The sequence below is a fragment of the Brachycentrus maculatus genome, unplaced genomic scaffold (assembly GCF_059751285.1).
Source record: "Brachycentrus maculatus isolate JH-2025_06_01 unplaced genomic scaffold, ASM5975128v1 h1tg000535l, whole genome shotgun sequence".
NCBI classification, from domain to species: Eukaryota; Metazoa; Arthropoda; class Insecta; order Trichoptera; family Brachycentridae; genus Brachycentrus; species Brachycentrus maculatus.
The window spans coordinates 295,131-319,371 of NW_028281281.1; the positions used below are offsets into that span (position 1 = coordinate 295,131).

General features: G+C 28.9%; 1 protein-coding gene across 2 annotated transcripts in view; it reads right to left on the reverse strand.

Annotated features, from left to right (window-relative positions):
* Nucleotides 1–20,784, reverse strand: part of LOC148301610 (uncharacterized) — a 195,829-nt gene extending 175,045 nt beyond the window's left edge. For both annotated transcript variants that reach the window (XM_088272995.1, XM_088272994.1), the window contains exons 1-2: nt 20,344–20,784; nt 5,594–5,922 (exon numbers count right to left, since the gene is read on the reverse strand). In XM_088272995.1, the coding sequence (XP_088129121.1) occupies nt 5,594–5,693 (100 nt within the window). In that variant the 5' untranslated portion in view covers nt 5,694–5,922; nt 20,344–20,784. The remainder of the gene's footprint in view (nt 1–5,593; nt 5,923–20,343) is intronic.
* Nucleotides 20,785–24,241: the final 3,457 nt, after the last annotated feature.

Sequence of the window (24,241 nt, forward strand, 5' to 3'; positions counted from 1 at the left end):
TGGAGGCGGAGGTAGAATGTGATTTTCAAATATGTATATCATAATATTTTGACGTATTTACTCAATTAGAGAACATATCTAACTTTTCAAGGCCTATCATTCTCCTTTTCTGTCGTCCCTTTCTGTTGGGTTCGTAGGGAGTAAGTACAATATAACTACAAAAACAAGTTAGTGTAGATACACACAGTTTGGTATTGTGCTGCCCAAGAAATAGTAAGTAAACTAGTAGCAAACATTCAACCCAGCTGTATGGTATAAAGTCATCAAAACAACCGTCAAAGTTTTCCCCTACATGAAATTGCCATCATCATGCGTCCATAGGTAAATCTTTGGAACCTCATAAAATACACATGTATCATAATATATGGAGTTTTATTATTGTTACCATTTCTACCATCACGCTTTTTTTCTGCATAATAAATAAAATAAAATAAAGGGTGGAGCGCCACACTTTTCTGTCCTGACATATAATTCGAGCTTACTCAATCTACAGAAATACATGAAGTTATACCTGCCAGTTAAAAAATATTTTAAAACCACTATATTTTTTACCACTTTTTAATGATACTTTTCTCCAACCGGTTTCATAAACGTTTAACTCTGATGATGAGATTACAAGGCTCTTGTCGAAACCGGTTAAATAATAATAATAATAAAATTGGATAACTTATATAGCGCCATTTTCGTAAAAAAATACCTCAAGGGCGCTTCACTGTGAATGAATTGGGGAAAATATTATGGATATTATGACACGGTTGGAGAAAAGTACCAATAAAATGTGGTTAAAAACAAAAATATGTCTGAACTTAGAAATCACAAAATATCACCTCTCTTCGCGTTGAAAATTGGTAGCAGTCGAATCATTTCATCGTTTTCAACACGTACAAACTTTGAAATACTTTGTAGTATCAAAAGAGGTTTGAGATATTTCAAATTTGTTAAGAGAGATCACTTCACACGCAAAAATAATTACACATTCGTCCCACGTTTGTTCATCTGTTTTAAGTTGCAAAAAAAAAACTCATTAATATTTATGTCAAAAGTGTTTCAAGTGTTTTAGATGTTAGTAGAGTATGCACTTGACACGGGTCGGAATTTTTTCTTCAAAAATAATACGGCCACATTTTTTGTGACACCGTTTGACCATTTCGCAGGCCGGGAACCTTGTTGAGCACCAAGGATTTTTTGCGTCTCTGGGTCGATAAACGACCCATTTTTGAAAACTGATTATACTCGAAATCGAGGTTAAGAAACAGATGTTTCGATTATAGACCCCGAATATTCAAATGCAGGTCTTAATTTTTATCTTTTGCTAATGCATACAATATGTTGCGACTTACATATGTGTTACATCTGTTTCAGGGGCGTGCGATGACTCTATTAGGATAAAATGCCGATAAAAATAAAAAACCAAAATAAAAACGAGTTAAGTATTTCTTTTAGGTACAAATTTCAACAAAAGATGTCCACATTATTTTTTAATTTTAAGATCTCCATATTTAAATTTTAAATATTAATATCAAAAACTTAATCGAATCTACTAATTTTATTTATTGTTTAGGCATTTACTTTGTAGTAAGACATGTTAAAATGATTAAGGAATCACTTGTTTTTATACCACTTGAGTTTATTAATGACTATTAGTTTCGGAAGCTAAACAGGACTGAATAATAACTAAAATATAAAATAAATAAAAAAAATTGTTCTTTAAATAAGGAAAAGGGTAAGCAAGGGGGAGGGGGTTAGTCAAGAATTGAATCTACAAAGTTGTGTATTTTTTTTAAACAATAGAATATATAAATTCATTATCATTGTTTTGCATTGTTAAGGAATTAGTTTAAAGTAGTGTGATAATGCCCTTACAACGCGAAACCATTGGCACAATATTTTTTTTATGTTTTATAAAAATAAATACAACTGATACTCAAATCAGTGTTTGATTTGAATATTTAAAATGTAAGAACATATATGTATATTATATTACATTTAAGTTTTGTACTAATATCTCGGTGGAATTGCATTTTTATAATAAAAAACGATCACCATTTCTGCTATGATCACGCCGTTTCCCTGCAAGAGTAAGTAAATAGGATGGAACGCCACACTCGTATGTTTTGACATACACTCCTAGCTTCCTTCACATCCATACATCTAATCAAATATGCCCTCCACATACGCATACTTTTACACGACCAGATTGAAAGTTCAGACTGCCAAGTCTTTTTTGACCGTCCTCGTTCTGTTTTCCCGTTCACATTTGCCAAAAGTACTTTCTAAGTCATTCTCTCGTTAGGTCAGGAGTCAGAATAATCGGCGGGTATGTATGAGGAGATGCATAAATGTGAAAACGTCAAAAAAAAATTTCAAATACAGATTGGTGTGGCATTCTATTCTCTCTGCCTACCCCTTCGGGTTAGCGGAGTGGTGGTGAGCTATATTTTTTATAATAATAAGGGCTGTGAAATTATAAAACCCTCTTCATACCCTAAATGTCAGCCGTCATATACTTATGAGTCATGGTATACATAAACGTATTAGGAGAAATGTTCTAAAATTGCTTTCAAGTTTGCCGTATTTCTTCGAAAACTTTTATATCGTAGGTATGTTACACGTAGTCGCTTAACATACATTACTTGTAAAACAAAATACTGTTAAATATGTTAACTTCTGAGTTATACTGGTTTTATTTTTCTCAAACTAATTTCCACGTCATCGGTACTTAAAGTTTTGGAACACAACAAAGGAAAAAAAACGTATTTGCATAAAAAAATATTATGAGAAAATTAAGAGTGAGTTTAATATTTGCTGATTTGTATTGTCCGCCAACAACGTGACTATCTACAAATCTTATTTTTTATGAAGAAAATTGATTGCTTTTGATTATTTTTAAAGGAATAACCTGCAAAGTTTCTATTTTAGACGCTTGTCTGTAGGTAGGATAGTAAGGAAAGAGAAAGTAGATGTAAAAAATAAATAACAAACATTCAGACTGTAAAATAAATAGAAAAATCAAAATAAAATAAAATGAATGTTAATAATAATATAAAATTATGCAAAATAAATAACTGCAATTTTGTGGAGTTGTAATCAAAGTTACATAGTGAGATTGGAAGACTCTACTTAGAGTATGAAAGAATTAAAAACGATGATATAAGAAAGGAATGTAAGGCTGAACGAGGAATAATTTAAAAGATTAGGATGAGTTCTTTGCGGTGGTATGGACATTTGGAGCGAATGGATAATGAGAAAATGACTAAGAAAATATATATGGCAAATGTGAGAGGGAAAACAGAACGTGGACGACCGAAAAAGACTTGGCACGATCAGATCAATCAGAACCTAAAATCTGGCGGTGTCAAAAGTCTACGTAATCGGAGGGCATGTATGACTAGATGTATGGATGTGAAGGAGGCGAGGAGTGTATGTCAGGACAGAAGAGTGTGGCGTTCCATCCTCTCTGCCTACCCCTGCGGGGAAACGGCGTGATGGTAGTAGTAGTAGTAGTAGTACTTAGAGTATATTACAGATTAAAGTATTTAACATGCACCCTTATTTCTGCGCACGTATATATTTTCTACCTACTACTTGACTGGAATCCTGGAATTAACATTGTATTCATAATAATAGTATGTACATATTTGAATACGAATAGTATTTATATTTGAAATATTTTATAGCGTTTCCTTGGGGATTTTCATTGAATTTGCCGCTTTGTTTACCAAAATATATTCAGATCGTAGATTAAATTGTGTTATGTGCGTTACTTCCATTAAAACACATTCAAATTAATTAGCCCCGATAGAATCTGTATTTACAACAACGTTATAATCTAAATATCTTGGAATCTAAAATTTATTAGGACACGAGGGATTTATTAACGTGTTAACGTCTAATCTGAATAATGTTATACATTAAACCTTAGTTAAGTAAGAAACCTCGTGTTATCTTAATTACCAGAGTTTTGACCAGTAGTAAAGCGATTACTATTTCATCATAATAAAGAATTATTTGAGGTGATTTTTGGAAAGAAAAATTCTAAAATATGACGTAATAAATCGTTTTTTATTAAGTTTTATAAAAGGGGTTTACTAACGTGTTAACGTCTAATCTAAATATGTAATGTTATACATTAAACCTTAGTTAAGTAAGAAACCTCGTGTTATCTTAATTACCAGAGTTTTGACCAGTAGTATAACGATTACTATTTCATCATAATAAGAATTTAGTCGAGGTGATTTTTGGAAAGAAAAATTCTATAAACATGACGTAATAAATTGTTTTTTATTGAGTTTTAAAAAAGGGATTTATTTGCGTTTTAACGTCTAATCTAAATAATGTTTTACATTAAACCTTAGTTAAGTAAGAAACCTCATGTAATCTTACTAACTCGAGTTTTGACTTGTGGTAAAGCAATTACGTTATATCATAAAAAGAAATTATTCGAGGTGATTTCTGGAAAGAAATATTCTCAAAGTTTTACGTTATGAATCGATTTTTATTAATTTTTATAAAAGGCAACATAAAATTTATTTATCAAATGTGTCAGTGCATCGAGTATCTAGCCTTAAAAATGTCACATAAAACATCTACATCTGCAAAGTATTTTTTAAAGGAAGTAAATGTTATTCATATTTTTATCTTAATCTTTTGTGTCTTGTTATGTAACGATATTTTTATAGACACTTTATAATTAAAACTATCTAGAAATTATGATGTTTATAATCCCACTTTTAGCCATTATTTAAAAACCCAATCTGCACACTATTTTCTAGTAATAATTTTGATTTCTATATATTATTTAAAATCTTAAAAAGTTGTGCTATATTGTTCAAGAAAACTCGTGCCAAAAATCAGTGCTATGTAGGTTTCTTAGAAATACTACAAAGTTTTAACAAAATTGCATTACATTCAATAAAATTGATGTTCCATTGACGTCACGTAATGTTGCAGAACTGTATTTCCACGCTCTTGTGTTGGGCGCTGTTAACCTTGCTTTTGACTTTTCAAAAAGTGTAACTACAAATACTAAACTTTTCCGAATCAGATGTGGTGCGAGTAAAAAGGATCAATACCTCATTGATACATTTTATTTTATAATTTATGCAATTTGAACTTTTTTACTTATATCATGATGTGTCATGCTCATAGACAACATATTAGCGTGTCATGGTATTTATTTAAACGGAGAAAAAATTCATGGTTATACTTAAAAATATAAGACCATTTGTGGAGGACCTTACCAAAAAGAATTTTTAAAAACACACATACATAAAAATCCTTTAATTGCAAATCTGTTCTTGTTTACTGTATTCTATCGAAATCTTATTTAAAGTAAAGGTAAATCAACAAAACGTGACCTCCTGTGTTAAACCAATACGAAATCATTTAATCGCACCAAAACGTAACAATTTTACAAGATAGAATTCCTGATTACTTATGGAAATGAAACATTTTGGTCAGGATATCCACATTTGATATTTTCCAATCAACAACCCGTTATTAAGTCAATTTTGTTTCATAAATTTTCCTTGTTTTTTTTTTTTAATCCAAATAAATTAATAAATTATATTCTCAGGTAAACGATATGACTAACCTAAATTATCCGCTTCACATGTCCAGAGGTTCTTCATAATGAGGAGAATCAGCATCACACTATGGAGATCACCTCCAAGTCTCTTCTTAGAAGATCCCATGATAAATTCTTTAGCTATATTCTTCAACTTAAAACACTACACACAATCATTTTATTCCGAATTAATGGTGTACTTAAATATTATTTTAACATAATTTTTTTATCATTTATGTTATACCACAACACAAACTTGTATTTAACAAAAAAATTGTAACTGTTGTTTATTTATTAATTTATTTAAATAACACTTTTTTCTTTCACTTTTGCCAATGAAATCTGCATTTTCATATCTGTAACAAAAAAAAACATTTTAAATTAATTTTAATGAATGATTTAATTTTATTTATTGATCGTAAAGTTTAAACAAAGCACTTTCTTATATTTTTATTTCAAGTTTTACTTGGTTAGTAACATTTTTTCTTTCGATCTATTATGACACGTGTTTCGAAGCATTTCGCAACATTTTTAAGCTTCGGTGTTTGAAAACGATACGGAATGCATCTAAACACGTGTCTTAATATGTTGTAATAAAAATTATATTCACCAATTAAAATTGATAAATGTTATCATGAAGTGACGAAAGATTAGTTAACATAACCTTTTTTTCTAATTTTACTCTTTAAAATTACTACTGATGTACTTAAGACCAAATACAAAATAGATAAACTATCAAAAAATGAATTTAGAATATTTCATATTGCGCGTAATGGATTAATTTCTATTCTTTATTTAGGCAATAAAAACAAAATGAAAAGAATTGATGTATAAAAGGATTCTAAGAAGAAAAAAAAGGAATGATGTTTATCTTACAATTCGGCAAACTATGACTAATGGAATTGAGTGGAATGAAGAAGGAAAAGTCAAATGAAATAAAAACATATATTATAATAATATTCCAGTGAAAACTTTTGTCTTCACTCAAATACAATTTTCGCAAAATTATTTGTACTGTTATATAAAACATGACCTAAAAATAATTATGGTTCACGCGAACGTGCGTGACTAAGTGAACACATCAAAGTAATAAACGTCACATTCAAATTCACAAAACGTTAATGTCCTAATCAGGAAATGTGAACATTCCGGAAGAGACAGTTGTCTCACTTTCCGGTTTAGTGTCATAACAATATAACGGCATATAAAATACATATGGGATAGACGAATACTGTCATGATAAAAACGGATTAATATAAATAAAGTGACATATACTATAGTAATAAAAGATCAGTGAGTTAGAAATTTATATATTTCTTATTACAGATGGTAACGAAATCAATGTTTAAGAGATAAATTCAGATAAAAACGTTAACTTTAGGTTAGAGTATTTTTAAATAATGAAATAGAGAGAAGGCAATCGACATGTCGCTCACTCCTTTCAAGAACGTCATAAATCAAAAAGCTTGATTTTTCAGGAGAACGTTTTTAAAGTTCAAAAATATAACACAATGTTTTAAAAAGAAATATCAAACCACTTATTGAACTTTTTACTGTGCAATAGATCTTTTTAGGTAAAACCTGAAGGTTTTTTCTCCATTTGAAAAATATTTAAAAAATTTAAAAAAAAAATTAAACAAAACCCTTTCCTTAAAATGCAAAAACAACAACATCTGCCCTGTAGCGGGTAAATATTTAGTTAAAATATGCCTCTTTTGCTGGGATATAGTACATTTTTTGGGCATTCCGAAAATATGCACAAATGAAAAATGACGATTTTTGTTATGACGTTCTTGAAAGGAGTGAGTGATGTGCTCTCACAGACGAATGTGCTGTAAAACATTGTATGATAGATGTTCGAACGGTGATATTAGGAAAGAATGCAATGCTGTGATAAGCATAATCGATAAAATTAAGGTGTGTTGAGATGGTTTGGCATGTGAATCGAATGAGTGTAGAAAGAATAGTAAAGAAAATTTATGAGGCGAATAGGGTTAGTAATAAAGTAGAGGAATATCGAGAAAAACTTATCATTATCAAGTATTTCAAATTCTTGAAAGTAGTCAGGTCAGAAGTCGGAATAATCGGTGAGTATGTATGAGAAGATGCATAAACATGGAAAAGGCGAAGATTTTTTACAAAGAAAGATTGGTGTGGCATATTATCTTTGCCTACCCCTGCGGGAAGCGGCGTTATGGTTAATTTAGTTTCGTATCGTGCCTAATAGTGTGAGTAAAACAAATTTATGAGGAAAACTTTACATGATCAAGTAGGTATTTCAAATAAGTGAATGTGGTCAAGTCAGGAGCCGAAATAATCGACTTATATTTGAGGAAATGCATGAATGTGGAAGTGGCGAAGATTGTTTGCAAAGGTAGACTAGTATGCTGTTTTATTCTCTCTGGCTTCCCTTGCAGAGAAGATGCGTCATGGTTAGTCAATAAGTTAGTTATACTATTTATCAAATTAATCATAAATCCCCGAAGCGTAAAACTAACGTCAGAAAATATCGGACGTAGAAAATCATTATGATTAACGAGATAACAAACAACCTTCTAGACTTCAAAACTTTTTAATAAATTTAATGATTCTATCATTAATTAATTAAAACGTTGACGTTGACGTAATTGAGGGCAGCTTAGTTTAATTCGTATTGTAAGTAAGAAAGATAATTTGACATTGCTACCCCGTTTAGGAAGTATATTGTTAAAAAAAAAAATATCTCAAACGAGGAGACATTTTTCTGGATTTGTTAGGGCAAACAAAACGGAAGGATAATTAAATGTGTAACGCTTATTTATAAGTCCTATTTAAAACACAATGTTTTTGGAGACTTTTAATGAGTACTGTTTTTCAAGAGCCTCATTAAAAAGTGAAATCTCGCCTAAATTTGAATCCCTGGCAATGGTCCAAGCGGCAAAATATTTTCCATTCCGTGTCAATTTTGTGGTTTTGCTAACAATTTGGCGTCGACGTTTACTGAAGTAACAAAGAATCGTGAAAAACTTTATTCAATTTGTAAAAAAAAAGAAATTATAAATGATTTTGATTTACCCACAATTATAGTCCCAGGAATTGACAATAAATATGCGAGTCGAACACTGCAATATAACCATCCAAACATTTTTAATTTGTTGTTGACGGAGGTAAGAGGTCAAAATAAAATATGGAACAAAGGCAAAATAAAGGAATGGGTAAATGATTGAGAGTTAATTCTATGAAAATTGTAAAATAGTTTACATTTTTAATTTTTTCTCTCTATTTGTGTGTATATTAGGTTCAAATGTATTAAAATAATAAAATGTATGTAAAAAGAACTCCACTAACAAGACACATAAGGTGGATCTCTGAAAAAAAAATATTTAAAATATATTTTCAATTGTTCTTTAAAGAAATGTATACAATTTATGTTAATAAAAAAATAATAAAAAAAAAACAAAAAGTATAAATCATACTGAGACTGAAAAGGTTTTAAGCTATATTATTCTATTTATAAATAGCCAATCAATGACATCAACAAAAATGCAAACCATATAGAGGTTGCAAGTGATTTTATGACAATAAGAACTTATGTAACTGACTTCTGTAAAAATAAGCCCATGAATATGAAAACAAAGTAAAAATATACAAAACATGTGTAAGACCAATTGCCACATACAGGATAGAGAAAAAAAGCAGATAATACGAGAACCAAATCTCTTCTAACACCTTCAGAAATGAGGACATTGAGGTGCATAACCGAAAACACATTAAGAGACCGAATTAGGAATACGGGAATTCAGAAAATATGTGGTACGGAGGATAAAGTCTGATGGGGAAGAGAGCAAAGACGATTTTGGAATGCACATGTCAAAAGAATGCAAGACAATAGACTGGTCCGAATTGCTCTTAAGAGAAGTAAGTCGGAAGAATACCACCTAGTAAATCAAGTTTAGTCTAAAAAACTGGGCCATGGACAAGAGCCAACTGCTGCAACTCTGGTCCAACACGGAAAAGAACTGATCACGTGGTACTCGCGGAAATTTACTATAGTAGCTCTAAAGCTTAGCAAAAAACAAATAAGGATCCTAACCAGGACCTTGACAGGATACTGCAGACTGAAGAAACACATGACAAAAATGGACTTCATGACTTCCCCAGTATGCAGATTTTGTATGGAGGATAACGAAACGCCAATCCACATTCTCTATAATTGTGACGCACTCGCTTGCGAACGAAGTCACATCCTTGGAGGACCTCTAATGGACTCCGAGAAGGTGAAGCTCTTACCACCAAGGCAGGTCGTGAGGTACGTGACTCACGTAGGTCTTGGAAGTGAGCTGTAATACAGAGAGAGGTCACAATAGACCTAATGTGATCGCGGTGACATAAGGAATGCAAGATCCCTTGACCTCAGAAAAAATACCACCTAGAAGACCTATGTACAAAGCGATGGCATAACAGCGGGCAGTCCACATCACAAAAGACAGATAACGAAACAAATATGTAGATCCTCAGATCTTTATGAAGTATTTACTAAGAAAAAGAGAAAAAACCACAAAAAATATTATTATTATTATTTTTTTTTTTAATTTTTAAAAGTTAAAACGAATTCCATTTTGGCATAAATTTCCAGTGAAGTATCTTCGAAAGTTAAAGACGGTTTACTTATCCCTATAAAATAATGCCAAAAGCTTACTTATTTCATGTTTGTATAATATAACCTTTGTATATCCTAAATAAGGTATTTTATTACATATTTCCCTTGGGGTTATTATTTTGATGGTATTTACGAGAATATTTTATTTATTTATATGGAAAATCCAATCTAATAAATAGTCTTACAAATAAATATGATAAAGCAAAAGTAAGATAAAAACGTGTAAATAAAACTTGCGTTGCTATTTTACGAAAATGGAAATGGTGTAAATTATCTTTCTTAATAAATATTCAATGTTTGATTGCCTTACTTTGATTTGTGTTTGAAGGATAAACATTAAACAACATCCTTCGTTCAACTTTATTGGATTCCTACATTTCTAAATGTTGGCAAGCTTTAAGGATTAAATTTAATCAGATCCGTAATCCGTTGTCTTCAAAATGCCAAATGTGATTGAAAGCTTTTCATTATTGCCTTATTTTATTTCGTTTGTTCAGTATAAAGGTATTTTCGCTAGTCATGTTTTCTCAGTCACTTTTAATTTAATGAAAACTTGACACTGCTAATAAATTATTAAACATTTTTCGTAGAACAATATTTACCTCATTAAAAAAAATAGTAATTTTGAATAAATTCATCATATTATAATTAATTTAGTACCGCGAATTAAGCCTCTTCGTTAATTAAGTTACTTCTTCTTACCCTTATTGGCAGTCTGTAGTGCACAGGACACTGAATCGTAAAAAATAAGTGTTATCTTGGTTGTTAGATACATAAAGAAAAAGCGATCAGCCCTAACGCCTCAGGTACCAGTCTAGGATTCTGCCTATATGAACTGTTGGTGGATTATTTTCGTACGTTAATAGTGATTTTAATTGATGTGAGATATTGGTTGACAGTGGTGCCCTTAGTTCAGAATTCGTGATGTAAAATATATAGCTTTGTTGAGATATCTATAATATATCAAATTATTTTCATCAAAATCTTACACTCTGATACTGTATTATTTACCCTTCGAATGATATATTGGTCATACGAAGGGTAAATAATCCAGTGTCTGTAAGTTTTATTTTTCAGTTTTTCAAGTCTAAGTATGTGATATAGTTGGGTGCGGATTACAATTTAAATCACGTTTTCACAGGGAGAAAAAACACGTGTCATATGGAATGTCGTCAAATAAAAACACGCGCGTATTCAAATCCACCTTAATGCCAAAATTTCAAAACAATCGGTGGATGACCTAAGAAGATATTAGATTTTGTATAAACGAACATTTGCATTCACAACATTTTTAATGTTTCCAAATGCTTGTTAACAATTCTGAATTTTCTCTACTTAGGAGTATTTTTTTATATTTTGACATCTCTAAAAGGATCTCTGCTAAATAAAAGCTTTTCTCAATCCAACATAGATGGCTATTGTGAAGTCATATGTACTGTGTCATGAGAATGATCAATTGATCTAGGAGTTCCGAAAACTGTCATATAGTGTGGTTGTCAATCATGGGTATAATGGTGAATGTTTGACGTGTGTAAAGTGATCACTTAACTAGCCTTTGACAGGTCATAAGCCCTGTCTATACCCAGACTTTCATATTATTCTTCATCTATTTTGAGGTGAAGAAGAATACGAATGAACATTTGCATTTTTATTTATGTAGATAGACGTGAATGACACCGAGCTCAAAAAATCGTAAAGCAATTCGTTTTGTTCGCTGAAATATCCATTCAGTCAGCATTATTCCGAACGGAATCTCAAAAATCCACAGCTTTTTGATAATATCGTATTTTTCGTGGTAAAAATGGAAATACATATACATTTTTTTACATTTATAAAATACGTAGGTATATTAAATCCACAAGGTCGCATAACGGGAGATATTTGGAATAAGTCCAATATGGGAATTATAACTTTTCAGTGATTCCTACTCCACAAATCCTTCCAAATAACATGGTTGTATATTCGAGAAGGCTTAACCCAAATGCCTCGATAATCGCTTTTTACTAAAACTTTCAAATACTTTTAAAACATTTTAATAAAATAAATTATTTACCATTTTTGTTTTTTTGGTTTTCTTGGTAAAAAAAGGTTTTAAAAAATTGGGTAAAAGTTCATACAGATTTTTTGTCAATTGTAGAAAACCATTAGTGTGAAGGATTCCTTATATTTATTTATTGATGTAGTGAAGTGTCAGATTCCAAAGTTTAGTAGTTACCGTATTTGGCATTGCTGAATTTTTGGTTCGATTACCAGAGGGTTCAAAATAATAAATAAATAATTAAGTGTTTTTTCACTCTAATATTTATTTGAAGTTACCATTGACTGGTATTTGAAGTGTGAGATTGATTACCTTGCCTCGTTATGATTAACGATCAATTTAATATTGTATATATTTGATGCACTACCCTATGCAGTAATCTTAGTGCAAACATGGGTAAGAAGAAGAATAAGAAAACATATAAACATATTAGCAATGCATCAACATATTCTGAAACATTTTATATTTGTGAAAATATTGTATGGCAACATTTATAAAATAAAGTTTTATTTCAACTAAAATATTTTAAATGCTGTGACTTCAATCACTTGCAAATAAAATCAATTTTTTAAACAACATTTTGTGTAGACCCTAATCTTAATGCATAATAAATGCTTTGTAAATATTTTAGGCATAATTTGAAGTATCGTTTTTTTATATTGTTAAGAAGTCAATGGTTTTAACTTTCATCTCTAAAACTATTTTATTATTTTCAAAATTAAATTAAGAGGGGCTTCGAACGAACCGATTTAATTACGTTTATCAGCCTATTTTACATATGGTTTGTACAAAACCAAAAATATTGAGCTTATATTTTTAATTCTCAAAGCAGACATTTTTCATGTACGTGTATATTATATGTAACATATTAACAACGAAACCATGAGTTGCATTCTTAGAAAAATAAAACCAAAAATACAACGGGTAATAGAGAATAATTATGATTTGTTACACGTGTGTATCTTATGTCAGCATTTTTATTGAGTAGAGCTTTTTGACAATTTCCAAGAAATTAATGTAACTTTTGATGATATTAAAATACATGCTAGATATGTTGAAATGAACGTTTTGTGTTGTTATTTAAATATTATTATAATATTATATTTTATTTCATGTTCACAATATTTTTCATTACTTTAAAATATTAATTATACCAGAATTCACCTTAATTTTTTTTAAACATTTGTACTTTTTAATTTATTATCTATCACTTTGTTCCAATGATTAAAGAAAACACTTGTTTTTTACTTCTTGAGTTTTATTATAGACTACATGTTTCAGAAGTTAAACTTTCATCATTCAGGTCTGTATAATAAATGAAATAAATAAAATATCACTTTGTTCTTTGAAGGATATATTATTGCATTCATCGACATAACACATGATTTTTCTATAATTTATTTTCTGTTCAAGTGGCCAGACTATGGAATAAAATACATGTTACAATGATTAAAGAAAACACTTGTTTTATACCACTTGAGTTTTATTAAAGACTACATGTTTCAGTTAAACTTCCATCATTCAGGTCTGTATAATAACTGAATGATTGAAGCTTAACTTTTGAAACATGTAGTCTTTAATAAAACTCAAGTGGTATAAAACAAGTGTTTTCTTTAATCATTGTAACATGTCTTACCACAAAGTTAATGCCGAAACAATAAATAAAATACATCTTCATGTAAGACATGCACATTTCTGGCCAAAAAACACCTGAAACATTACTATCTACCTATTCTTAGAACCTTAACTGACATCAAATAATATTTTCTTTGGTATATCTACCTCAGCCACGTCAACTCCTTACTTGACCCTACTCGTTTCGTCTTCCTTGTTTTCATTTATCATTCACACTGTTACGTATTGTTATCAATTATTTTTGTCCGTTTTTTTTATGTAGAAGCACCATTTGCCCACTAATCGCAAACAACAATATAAGATACAAACCTCGATAACTACTACTCTGATTTAGGTTAGTTAGAAGTTAGAAGATATTTCTTTTTGGCAGTAAGCCTACCAATATACATACATTATGTACAAGCAGGGGCGCGCCTTCCATATAGGCAGAAAAGCAGTGCCTATCCTAACTTGCCCGCGTGACATATAAAAATGCAACCAGTACCTACCCTACCTTACTTAGTAGTGCCTGATGATGGTGGTTTTACAAACTTGTATTTATTTTTATTGGCAGTGATAGGGATATTGAAAGCATTTCAAGGTTAATTCACAATAAGTACAATAAGTAGTGCCAGCTTACCTTGCTAACTACCTCTATTGCCTATCCAAGTACCTAGCTTACCTTACTACCTTCCTCTACTGGCTTCCCCTAATTAATTATCTGTGCATGCCACTATGTACAAGATTATTAAGAAATAAAAATAATAAAAACTTAAACTTTCATATTTTTTTTAATAGAAATTGGTTTTAAAATTTATTGAAATAATTCTAAGATGTATTAACACAATTGTATTAATAAAAATAATGCAAAGATTAACAATTTTCATTTCTTTTATTTACATCTTATAATAATAATAAAAAATCACGAAATCCTCCATATTGTTTTTCGATATTTGGAATTGATCAAAGTAAGCGATATTTTTTCAGCTAATTCCCAAAAAGAATATACAATATATACGTAATAAAATGGAAACACAGGAAACTCCCATCGTAAATCACATTTATAGGGCGAAAATGAAAACAAAACATCACGCCATGGTCTAATAATGCATAAATATAATATTTCACGAAAATCCTATAAAAAACCGTAACATCAAAATACGCGAGATGCATAATTATTTTTGAAATACGGTCGTGCCAACAATATTCATTTTTCATAAATCTAATTTTTTCAATTTGTGTACGACGCGTTTCATTGTCTTTTTTCATAAGTACGAAGGAAAATTATTACTTTACCCGCTTTTGTTGAATTTTTAACGTTGGAAATTGTATGAAAATAATTCTTTTAACTGTGTTACATCAATTCAACGTTTGTGAGATTTTCTGTTATTTAGATTTTGTAGGCAAATTCAAACGAAGAGAAAAAACCTAATTCATTTGAAATAGTATAATTATCAGTGATGTAATATTTAAAAACATTTCTATTAATGATAAAGAATTGAACATATTCATAATGAAAATAAATTTGGATAATTAATACAGCTTCATTTTTCTAAAATTCTACCTCAAGGGCGCTTGTTTGAAAAGATAAAAAAATAACAACAAGAAAAACAACAAAAAACGCATTTGTTTCCTAAACCATTTCAGCAATCTCCTTTTCCTCAATTAAATCACCGAGAAGCGTCCTTGAGGAAGTATGTTACAAAAATGCCGCTATAAAAATTATGACAAAAATATTACTATTTTTATTCGGTATACCTCCTTAGTGTAATGGTCAGCATGCTCGGCTACCGTTCTGGAGGTCCCGGGTTCGATTCCCAGGGGGGGTCAAATGAATAAAAGTGATTTTTCACTCTAATATTCATTCAATATTACCCTGGACTGGTACCTGAAGCGGAGGGCTGATCACCTTTCCTTCGTGTGTTAAAGATCAAGATAACACTGTGTTTATATAATGCAGTGCCCTATGCACCATAGGGGTGCGGATAAGGGTTTGAAAATTCGGTATACCAATATTTTACAAGAAAATCGGATTATAAAAATATACGCGTTTATATGTTTGACAGTTACGCAAATCCATAAGAGCAGTTTTAGGTTAAAATATTATTTTTAGGATGTATTCATACAATATCCACACGAGGGAGAACTTCTCCATTTTCGTAAACAAAGAAATTGACATCGCTCGGGTAGAGACAAAAGATCACCGGAAAAAACAATGATTTTTGTTTCACGCATTATTTATCTTCATTATGGTGCCAGACTTTTGGTTCTACGGCAAACAATCGAACACGAACCCGGGTTAATCCGGCCATACGTAATCATCCACACATGTGATTGTTCAGTATCCATATTTCATGGTCTGCGCGTGATTGATTGATTCTCTCGCGTGACATGCGAGGTGTGGGTGAGGGATGAAGCTGGCATACCTAGGTTCATAGCCCAGAGCGCGAAAATCTCGTAGAATAATTGAAATTCTATACACTCGACTGTCGAATATTGATTTATATATATACTGTGATGTGAGAATCTCACTGGGAAAAACGGTATTTTGTTTTAAATGGCTTTTTCTTGTACTATTCAGCCTTGTCCGTCTCCAATGTTAAGTCGTGATAGTTGAGATTTCGAATTTGATCCCTAAAAGGCGAAAATTAAATTAGGTTTTTAAAATATAAATATGTTTAATTTTTTTAATGGTATTCAATCCTAAATCTCTTATGTCCTAAAGTTACAACTCTTTTAGGGGTATCCTCTCTTACAGTCTCTTTAAGAGTTAGTACCTACTTAAAACTAGTAATGTGAAGTAACGTCTAGTCTCCTAAAGTTATATGCCGATCCTTTGGAAATTTATTAATAAAAATAAATAAAAATAGAAATTTAGAATCTTAAATGAAATGTTTTCATCAACCGTTAAACTTAAAGCTTTCAAAGTTAAATACAACAATGCATTCCAATACGCGCGTGATTAAATAAACACTCATAGATATTTTTACCTGTGATGGGTATAAGTATGATTTAAAAAAAATTCTATCATAGCGGCAGCTCCATCCGCTTGCAATGATAGCATTACTGCAATAATAAACATTGCGCATGGCGGACAATTTCTTGACAGCTGCTATAACTAAGCATATTAAGTATTTACAAATACAGTGTTATTTCAGATTGTGGCGTTCCATCCTCTCTGCCTACTCCTGCGAAGAAACGGCGTGATGGTAGTAATAGTAGTAGTAGTAGTAGTTATTTCATAGATTTTCAATATTTTTATTGATTCACAAGCATTTTAAAATAAACATATTGGAAACGTGTGCTTTTTACTTCCTTAATTGTATATTTAACCAGTGTGAGCTTCAGCAACGAGTTACCAAGGATAGTAAGTATTTAAAAATAAAAATAAACCTTTGATATAGATCAATGTATCATACGTACATATGTCTAACAAAAGTAAAACCAATCATGATAAATAAATATGGAGTCTTAAGGAATTTTATTCAAGAAATTCGTAGGTCTACTTAAAGAACTAATTGAACGTTAATGATTTTATTTTAATACAACCAAAAATGCGAGAACGATAGAATCATTTTGTTTAGTAAGATATTCTAGAAATAGTTTTGTCCACCTTCGTGGTGCGTGTTTAGCTACCGTGCTGGAGGTCTCAGGTTCGATTCCCAGGGAGGGTTGAAAATAAATATTAGTGATTTTACACTGTTATATTTATTTAATATGATCCTGGAGTGCTACCTGAAGCGTAAGGCTGACTACTTTTCCTTCGGGTATTTAACGATCATGATAACACTGCTTCTAAACAATGCAGTGCCCTATGCACCATTTCGCATGGATTAGGGTTTAAAAAGGATGTCTTATAAAGGCAAAACCAATTATGATAAAGGAATATGGAGTTTTTACGAATGGATCTAAGGAATTTGTGTCTACTTTAAGAACTTGAGAATTATTATTAAGTGTGAACGAATGATGGAAAAAAAGTTATGAAAGAAAGCATAATAAAGATGAATTTCAGTTTATCCGCTCATGTGTCTGCAGGATAAAAAAATAATTCTCAATGGTAATATATTCCAAACTGTTCTCAATGTTTCTTTTGCAAAAAAGTAGATTTAGTGAAAATCCGCTTTTTTAAACTTTCCCAAAAAAAATGTCACTCTTCATTTTGGTCCGTAACACGTTGATGGAATAAATTTGGTGCGGAAAGAGTTTCCAACAAATTAAATTAACATATTCCTGTCATATGTGTATATATTGTACGGGCATATGTCCCACTATGCCACAGCTCACCAATTTACACCACTTTACTAAAACGAGATAAAAATGAATCAGAATTTAAATATTTTGATAAAAAGGCTTTCATATTTAAAACACTTACTATCAATTAAGATGAAAAAGTATGTGAAACTCTGGTTAGTTACAGGGCTTACAAGTTGTTATAAGCTGGTCAGTGATCATTTTACACAAGTGCTAAATTCACCATCCTTCCCATGATTGATAATCGAATAACTCAAATTTTGGAAATCATATGTATACATCGTATAATTGATACATAGCTGACTCCTTTCAAGAACGTCATATATAAAAAAACGTCAATTCTCAGTTGTGCGTGTTTTCAGAATACTCATAAAATGTACTATTCCCAGTAAAAGCGGCATATTTTTAACATAATATTTACCCGCTACAGGGCAGAAAGTGTTGTTTTTGCATTTTGAAGAAAAGGTATTGCTTAATATTTTTTTTCAAATGTACTAAATATTTTTCAAATGGAGAAAAAACATTCAGGTTTTACCAAAAAGATCTGTTGCACAGTAAGAAGTTCAGTAAGTGGCTTGATATTTATTTTTAGAACATTGTATTATATTTTTAAACTTTACGATCATCTCCTGAAAAATCAAGTATAGTGATTTATGACGTTCTTGAAAGGAGTGAGCGATATACGAAAAAAGAAATGGAGAAGGAATAGAAAGTAGGCACAGGAGAATCGGAGTAATTGCTAGGGGACTCATACGCGTACTAGCTTGTGTCACTTATACACTACTGTAAAAATCATCGACTTTGTAGCAAAATATTAATTATAAAAGCTCGGCTTGTTAAAACTTAATTTAATCTAACCAAGTAGTATTGTATCAGAATTAAACAAAGGTTTTTCTTTATCGTTTACGAATTTTTTTTGTAGCCTTCAAACTATTTTTAAAACATATTTATAGAAGTTCATTAACTAAATGATCTCGACTGATCAACTTTATATCATCGTTTCAATCATCATAATTAGATAACGTATACATATAAATTATTTAAAAATACATTTTAAAAACAAGTAAGCGAATGAAAAGTGATAAGTGACTGATAAAATAATTGATCCGAATTAAATAACTTTAAAATGAAATATGTACATAAATATGTTTGGTTAACTGTAGTAATTTACTGATCTTCGTTTTTGTTTGAATTAGTATATTTTAATGTAATTTTAACGTAACTATCATAATTAGCATATGACATCTTACTACATGCAATCTCTTTTTGTGCGTTTTTTTAAACTTTATTTATTTAGTGTACGTATTTCAAATTTAAATTATATTTAAAAATATTATTAACATGATCTTTTTCATAGGTTTATTATAATGAGAGCGGTACCGCCCCCGGTAGGCGCATGACAGCTCAAGAGAGGCCCTGGAAGCAGAAAAGAGGGCTGATAAATAGGATATATATATATATATACATATATATATATACACATATATATATATATATATATATATATATATATATATATATATATATATATATATATATATATATATATATATATATATATATATATATATATATATATATATATATATATATATATATATTATATATATATATATATATATATATATATATATATATATATATATACATATATATATATATATATATATATATATATATATATATATATATATATATATATATATATATATATATATATATATATATATATATATATATATATATATAATATATATTTTTATCCTCCACCTTACTATAAGTAAATGTCCAAAATATTCTGGCGATTTCCCTTTCCCAGTCTACGAGATATTTTGACATTCCGAAATTTGACATTCCGAAATTTGACATTGACAAAACATATTATCAAATTTAACAGCAGATGCCGAATTTGATAAATTTATTTTTTAAATCGAACCGCAATTATCAATTAGAAAATAAATGCGCAAATTAAACATTTAAACAATAAATGTCAAACATTAAATATTTTATTACGAGGAAAACAACATTAATTTCTTAATATTAATTGAATTAAAACTATTATTTTATATCAATTTCAAAGGCAGCACATACAATGTAATTTTATGATTTTATTTAAATTTTCAATTTAACAATAATTGTAGAAAAAAAATGTCCATTTGGTGTTAATTAAGGTGTCAAATAGTTTTTTTTAATGTCTTTAATATATTTATATTTTTTCCATAAATAAAATCTTACCATTATAATCAGTCAAATTTAAATTCGGATATCACTGACACCAAGTATAATTTAATATTTTTATTTTACTCTTTTATTATTATTTGATTACAACTACTCAAGAAAAAAATGTTATTTATTAATTTTTTATCACGACACAATTTCACTATTCAGATGAATATCGCAATTCAACTATCACAAAACTAGTGAAAATATTTCAACAGAGCGAATTATTTCACATTAAAAGTTTGCAAACATTTGCGTATTCATAAAAGCACAGCAACTGTCATCCGAATAACCGAAAACAAACATCACCACATAACGTCTATTTTGGTTAGTCACATTTCTGACATTATTACGCTTTTCGAAATTATTGAAACTCGCACACGTTGTATGAAAAACCAATGCGCGCGCAGCGAGACGCAGCAAACGACCATCCGCCCAGCCGTCGCGCGGGAGACTGACTAAATTGGCGTCGGAAAAGGCTCGGATCGACGGCGGCCAGTGGGAAACTAAGGACGACCTTCGCATTAAAAGGTTCGGACTCTCGATTAGGAGAATTTTTCATATTTTTCATTTGACACGCCCTTTTTGTTTGTGCGTTCGCTTGGTTGTCGTGAGGGTAGTTGGACGATTGTATCTAAGGATTTGTCTTATGTATGATCGACTATGCGTCGACGCTAGATTGCGGCACGGCATCGACAACAACCTTAGTTCATTAACACCGGTGAAATTCGGTAGAAAAAACGGGCATTTTTACAGAACACACAGACACATATATTTATATATATATATATATATATATATATATATATATATATATATATATATATATATATATATATATATATATATATATATATATATATATATATATATATATATATATATATATATATATATATATATATATATATATATATATATATATATATATATATATATATATATATATATATATATATATATATATATATATATATATATATATATATATATATATATATATATATATATATATAAATATATATACGTATATATATATATATATATATATATATATATATATATATATATATATATATATATATATATATATATATATATATATATATATATATATATATTTATATATATATATATATTTATATATTTATATATATATATATATATATATATATAAATATATATATATATATATATATATATATATATATATATATATATATAAATATTTATATATATATGTATATATAAATATATATATTTATATATATATATATATATATATATATATATATATATATATATATATATATATATTTATATATATATATATATATATATATATATATATATATATATATATATATATATATATATATAAATATATATTTATATATATATATATATATATATATATATATATATATATATATATATATATATATATATATATATATATATATATATATATATATATATATATATATATATATATATATATATATATATATATATATATATATATATATATATATATATATATGTATGTATATTTTTGTAAAAAATTTTGGTCTTTCAAAGTTTTTTTTTTTCACAATTAGCTGCTTTATTTTGATATCACTAATTTCAAAAAGTTTTTTTTATGTTTTAATGTTAAAAATCGTGAAATAATATAATGAATACCGCGTATGTCTACCATGGATGAAGTACTTGATTCGATTCATGGGAGAATAAAAGACGTTTTTCTTTTCAATAACCTTGTTTTATCAAAATTTAAACATTGGATCAAACAACTAATTTCAAAAATTTCATTAATTGATTCGGCAGTCACTTTGTGGTTAAACCAATCCATTTTTAATTAAAGTTTTTAATTAGTTAATACCACTATTTCTTAAAATCTAATGTGACACGTGTTTTGATGCATACGGTGTTTGAAAATGATGCAGAATAATTAATTTCAAAATATTAATGAACAAGTAAATGCTCTTTCGAAGTGTGTGCCCTACACATCATAGGCTGCCGAAATAGATCAGAAAAAAATCAACTTTGCACATCAAAAACAACAAACAGAAAGACACATTCGAAAACAAATGTTTGAAGATAAAGAATGTTTTATTTGATGTTACTCTTAAATCATATCAGTATATTTTGGGCTTGTCAAAATAAAGGGATATTTTACATTCTTTGAATAACAATTATTGAAGAAAATCACTGCGTGTTCCTCATTTTGATGGTAAAAAAGTGAGAAACACGCGTGAGCATTCTCCATTACACAGCCGATTCACTGTTTCTTTTTCAAATAAACGGACAACGTAAAGATAACTTTATAGAGTAATAAAGATCAATGTAGGTAACAAAACCTTTTATTTTGAGAATCGTCGCTTACTGTTGTTTATTGGAAGGGTGCATTTTATGGTAAGCCGGCTGGCATAATGATCCTATTCATTGTCTTTAATAACATGAACTAACTTTTATTTCCAGACTGACTTTAAATTCCTTCCGAACAGTTGGGTATTGTATATTGTTCATAGAACTTCCTCACTATTAACTAGAGCTGTGACTAACGGGTAACTGTTACTTTTTCTTTTAACCGATCGCGCTGGTATTCGTTGTTTTTATCCGATAAAATTTATTTCTAGCTTTAGTTTTTGATTTTTAATTTTAGTTTTACTTGGTAATTACCACTATTCAATGTATGCGTTTCAAAAATTGATGCAAAATACATCGAAATACATGTCAAACTTGGTTTTAAGAAATAGGGATATTTACAAAGCAAAATTTAAATTGCAAAAGATAAATGCTACCACAAAGTGGTAACATCTACCTATAAAATTAATGATATTAAGTTTTCCATTTGAAATATTTACTTTGTGGAATAACATGATGATATATTATAAATAAATAAAACGTCAGTGTAAGATGACTTCTTGAGTTTATTAATGTAATCAAGACTAGTTTCGAAAACTGCAATTGAAGATTTGGAAACTGAAACTTGAAATAGAAAGTGAATGCAGTTTTCCGTTCTACATGAGACTAAATATGAACTATCTGTTCTGGAAACAAGTCGTGTTTACATTGACAAATTAAAAAAGTGGTTTAAAACAAGTGTTTTATTTTTATATTTAAAGAGCTGGCAGTACGCAAAACGCATCAAAATGTATGCACTGATTGAAGAAATTTGCTTCAAGTGATTGAATCCTATAACCGAATTGGGCAATGACTTATTTTAAAGAACTCATCATTTCATTCGGTTTTTCTTTAATTTGATTACCCATGCTTACTATTTACGTACTTTACTGCAAACAAATACAGAAGTCAATGAAGATTTTTAACGAGAAGTAATTTAAGCTTTCCTCGTTTAAAACTTCAATTTAATTCAATTCAATTGCCCGGTTTACAATGTGTTTAGTTTCTGTGCGTGCAATTACATGTATATATATATATATATATATATATATATATATATATATATATATATATATATATATATATATATATATATATATATATATATATACATATATATATATATATATATATATTTAAATATATATATATATATATATATATATATATATATATATATATATATATATATATATATATATATATATATATATATATATATATATATATATATATATATATATATATATATATATATATATGTATATACATATATATGTATATATATATATATGAACAAATATATACAAAATGAGCAAAGTATCGTATAATCAACGAACACTTAAAAGTTTTGTTATCTTGCAGTGGCATCTGCATCTAAACACTCTTGTGAAAGAACTTTTTCTTACAAACCACAAGTTTGGAGTTTGTTCTATCCATTAAATATTTTAACAAACAAACAACGTTACTTATCCTAATGGCTTTTTAAAAAGCATGCATAATGAAA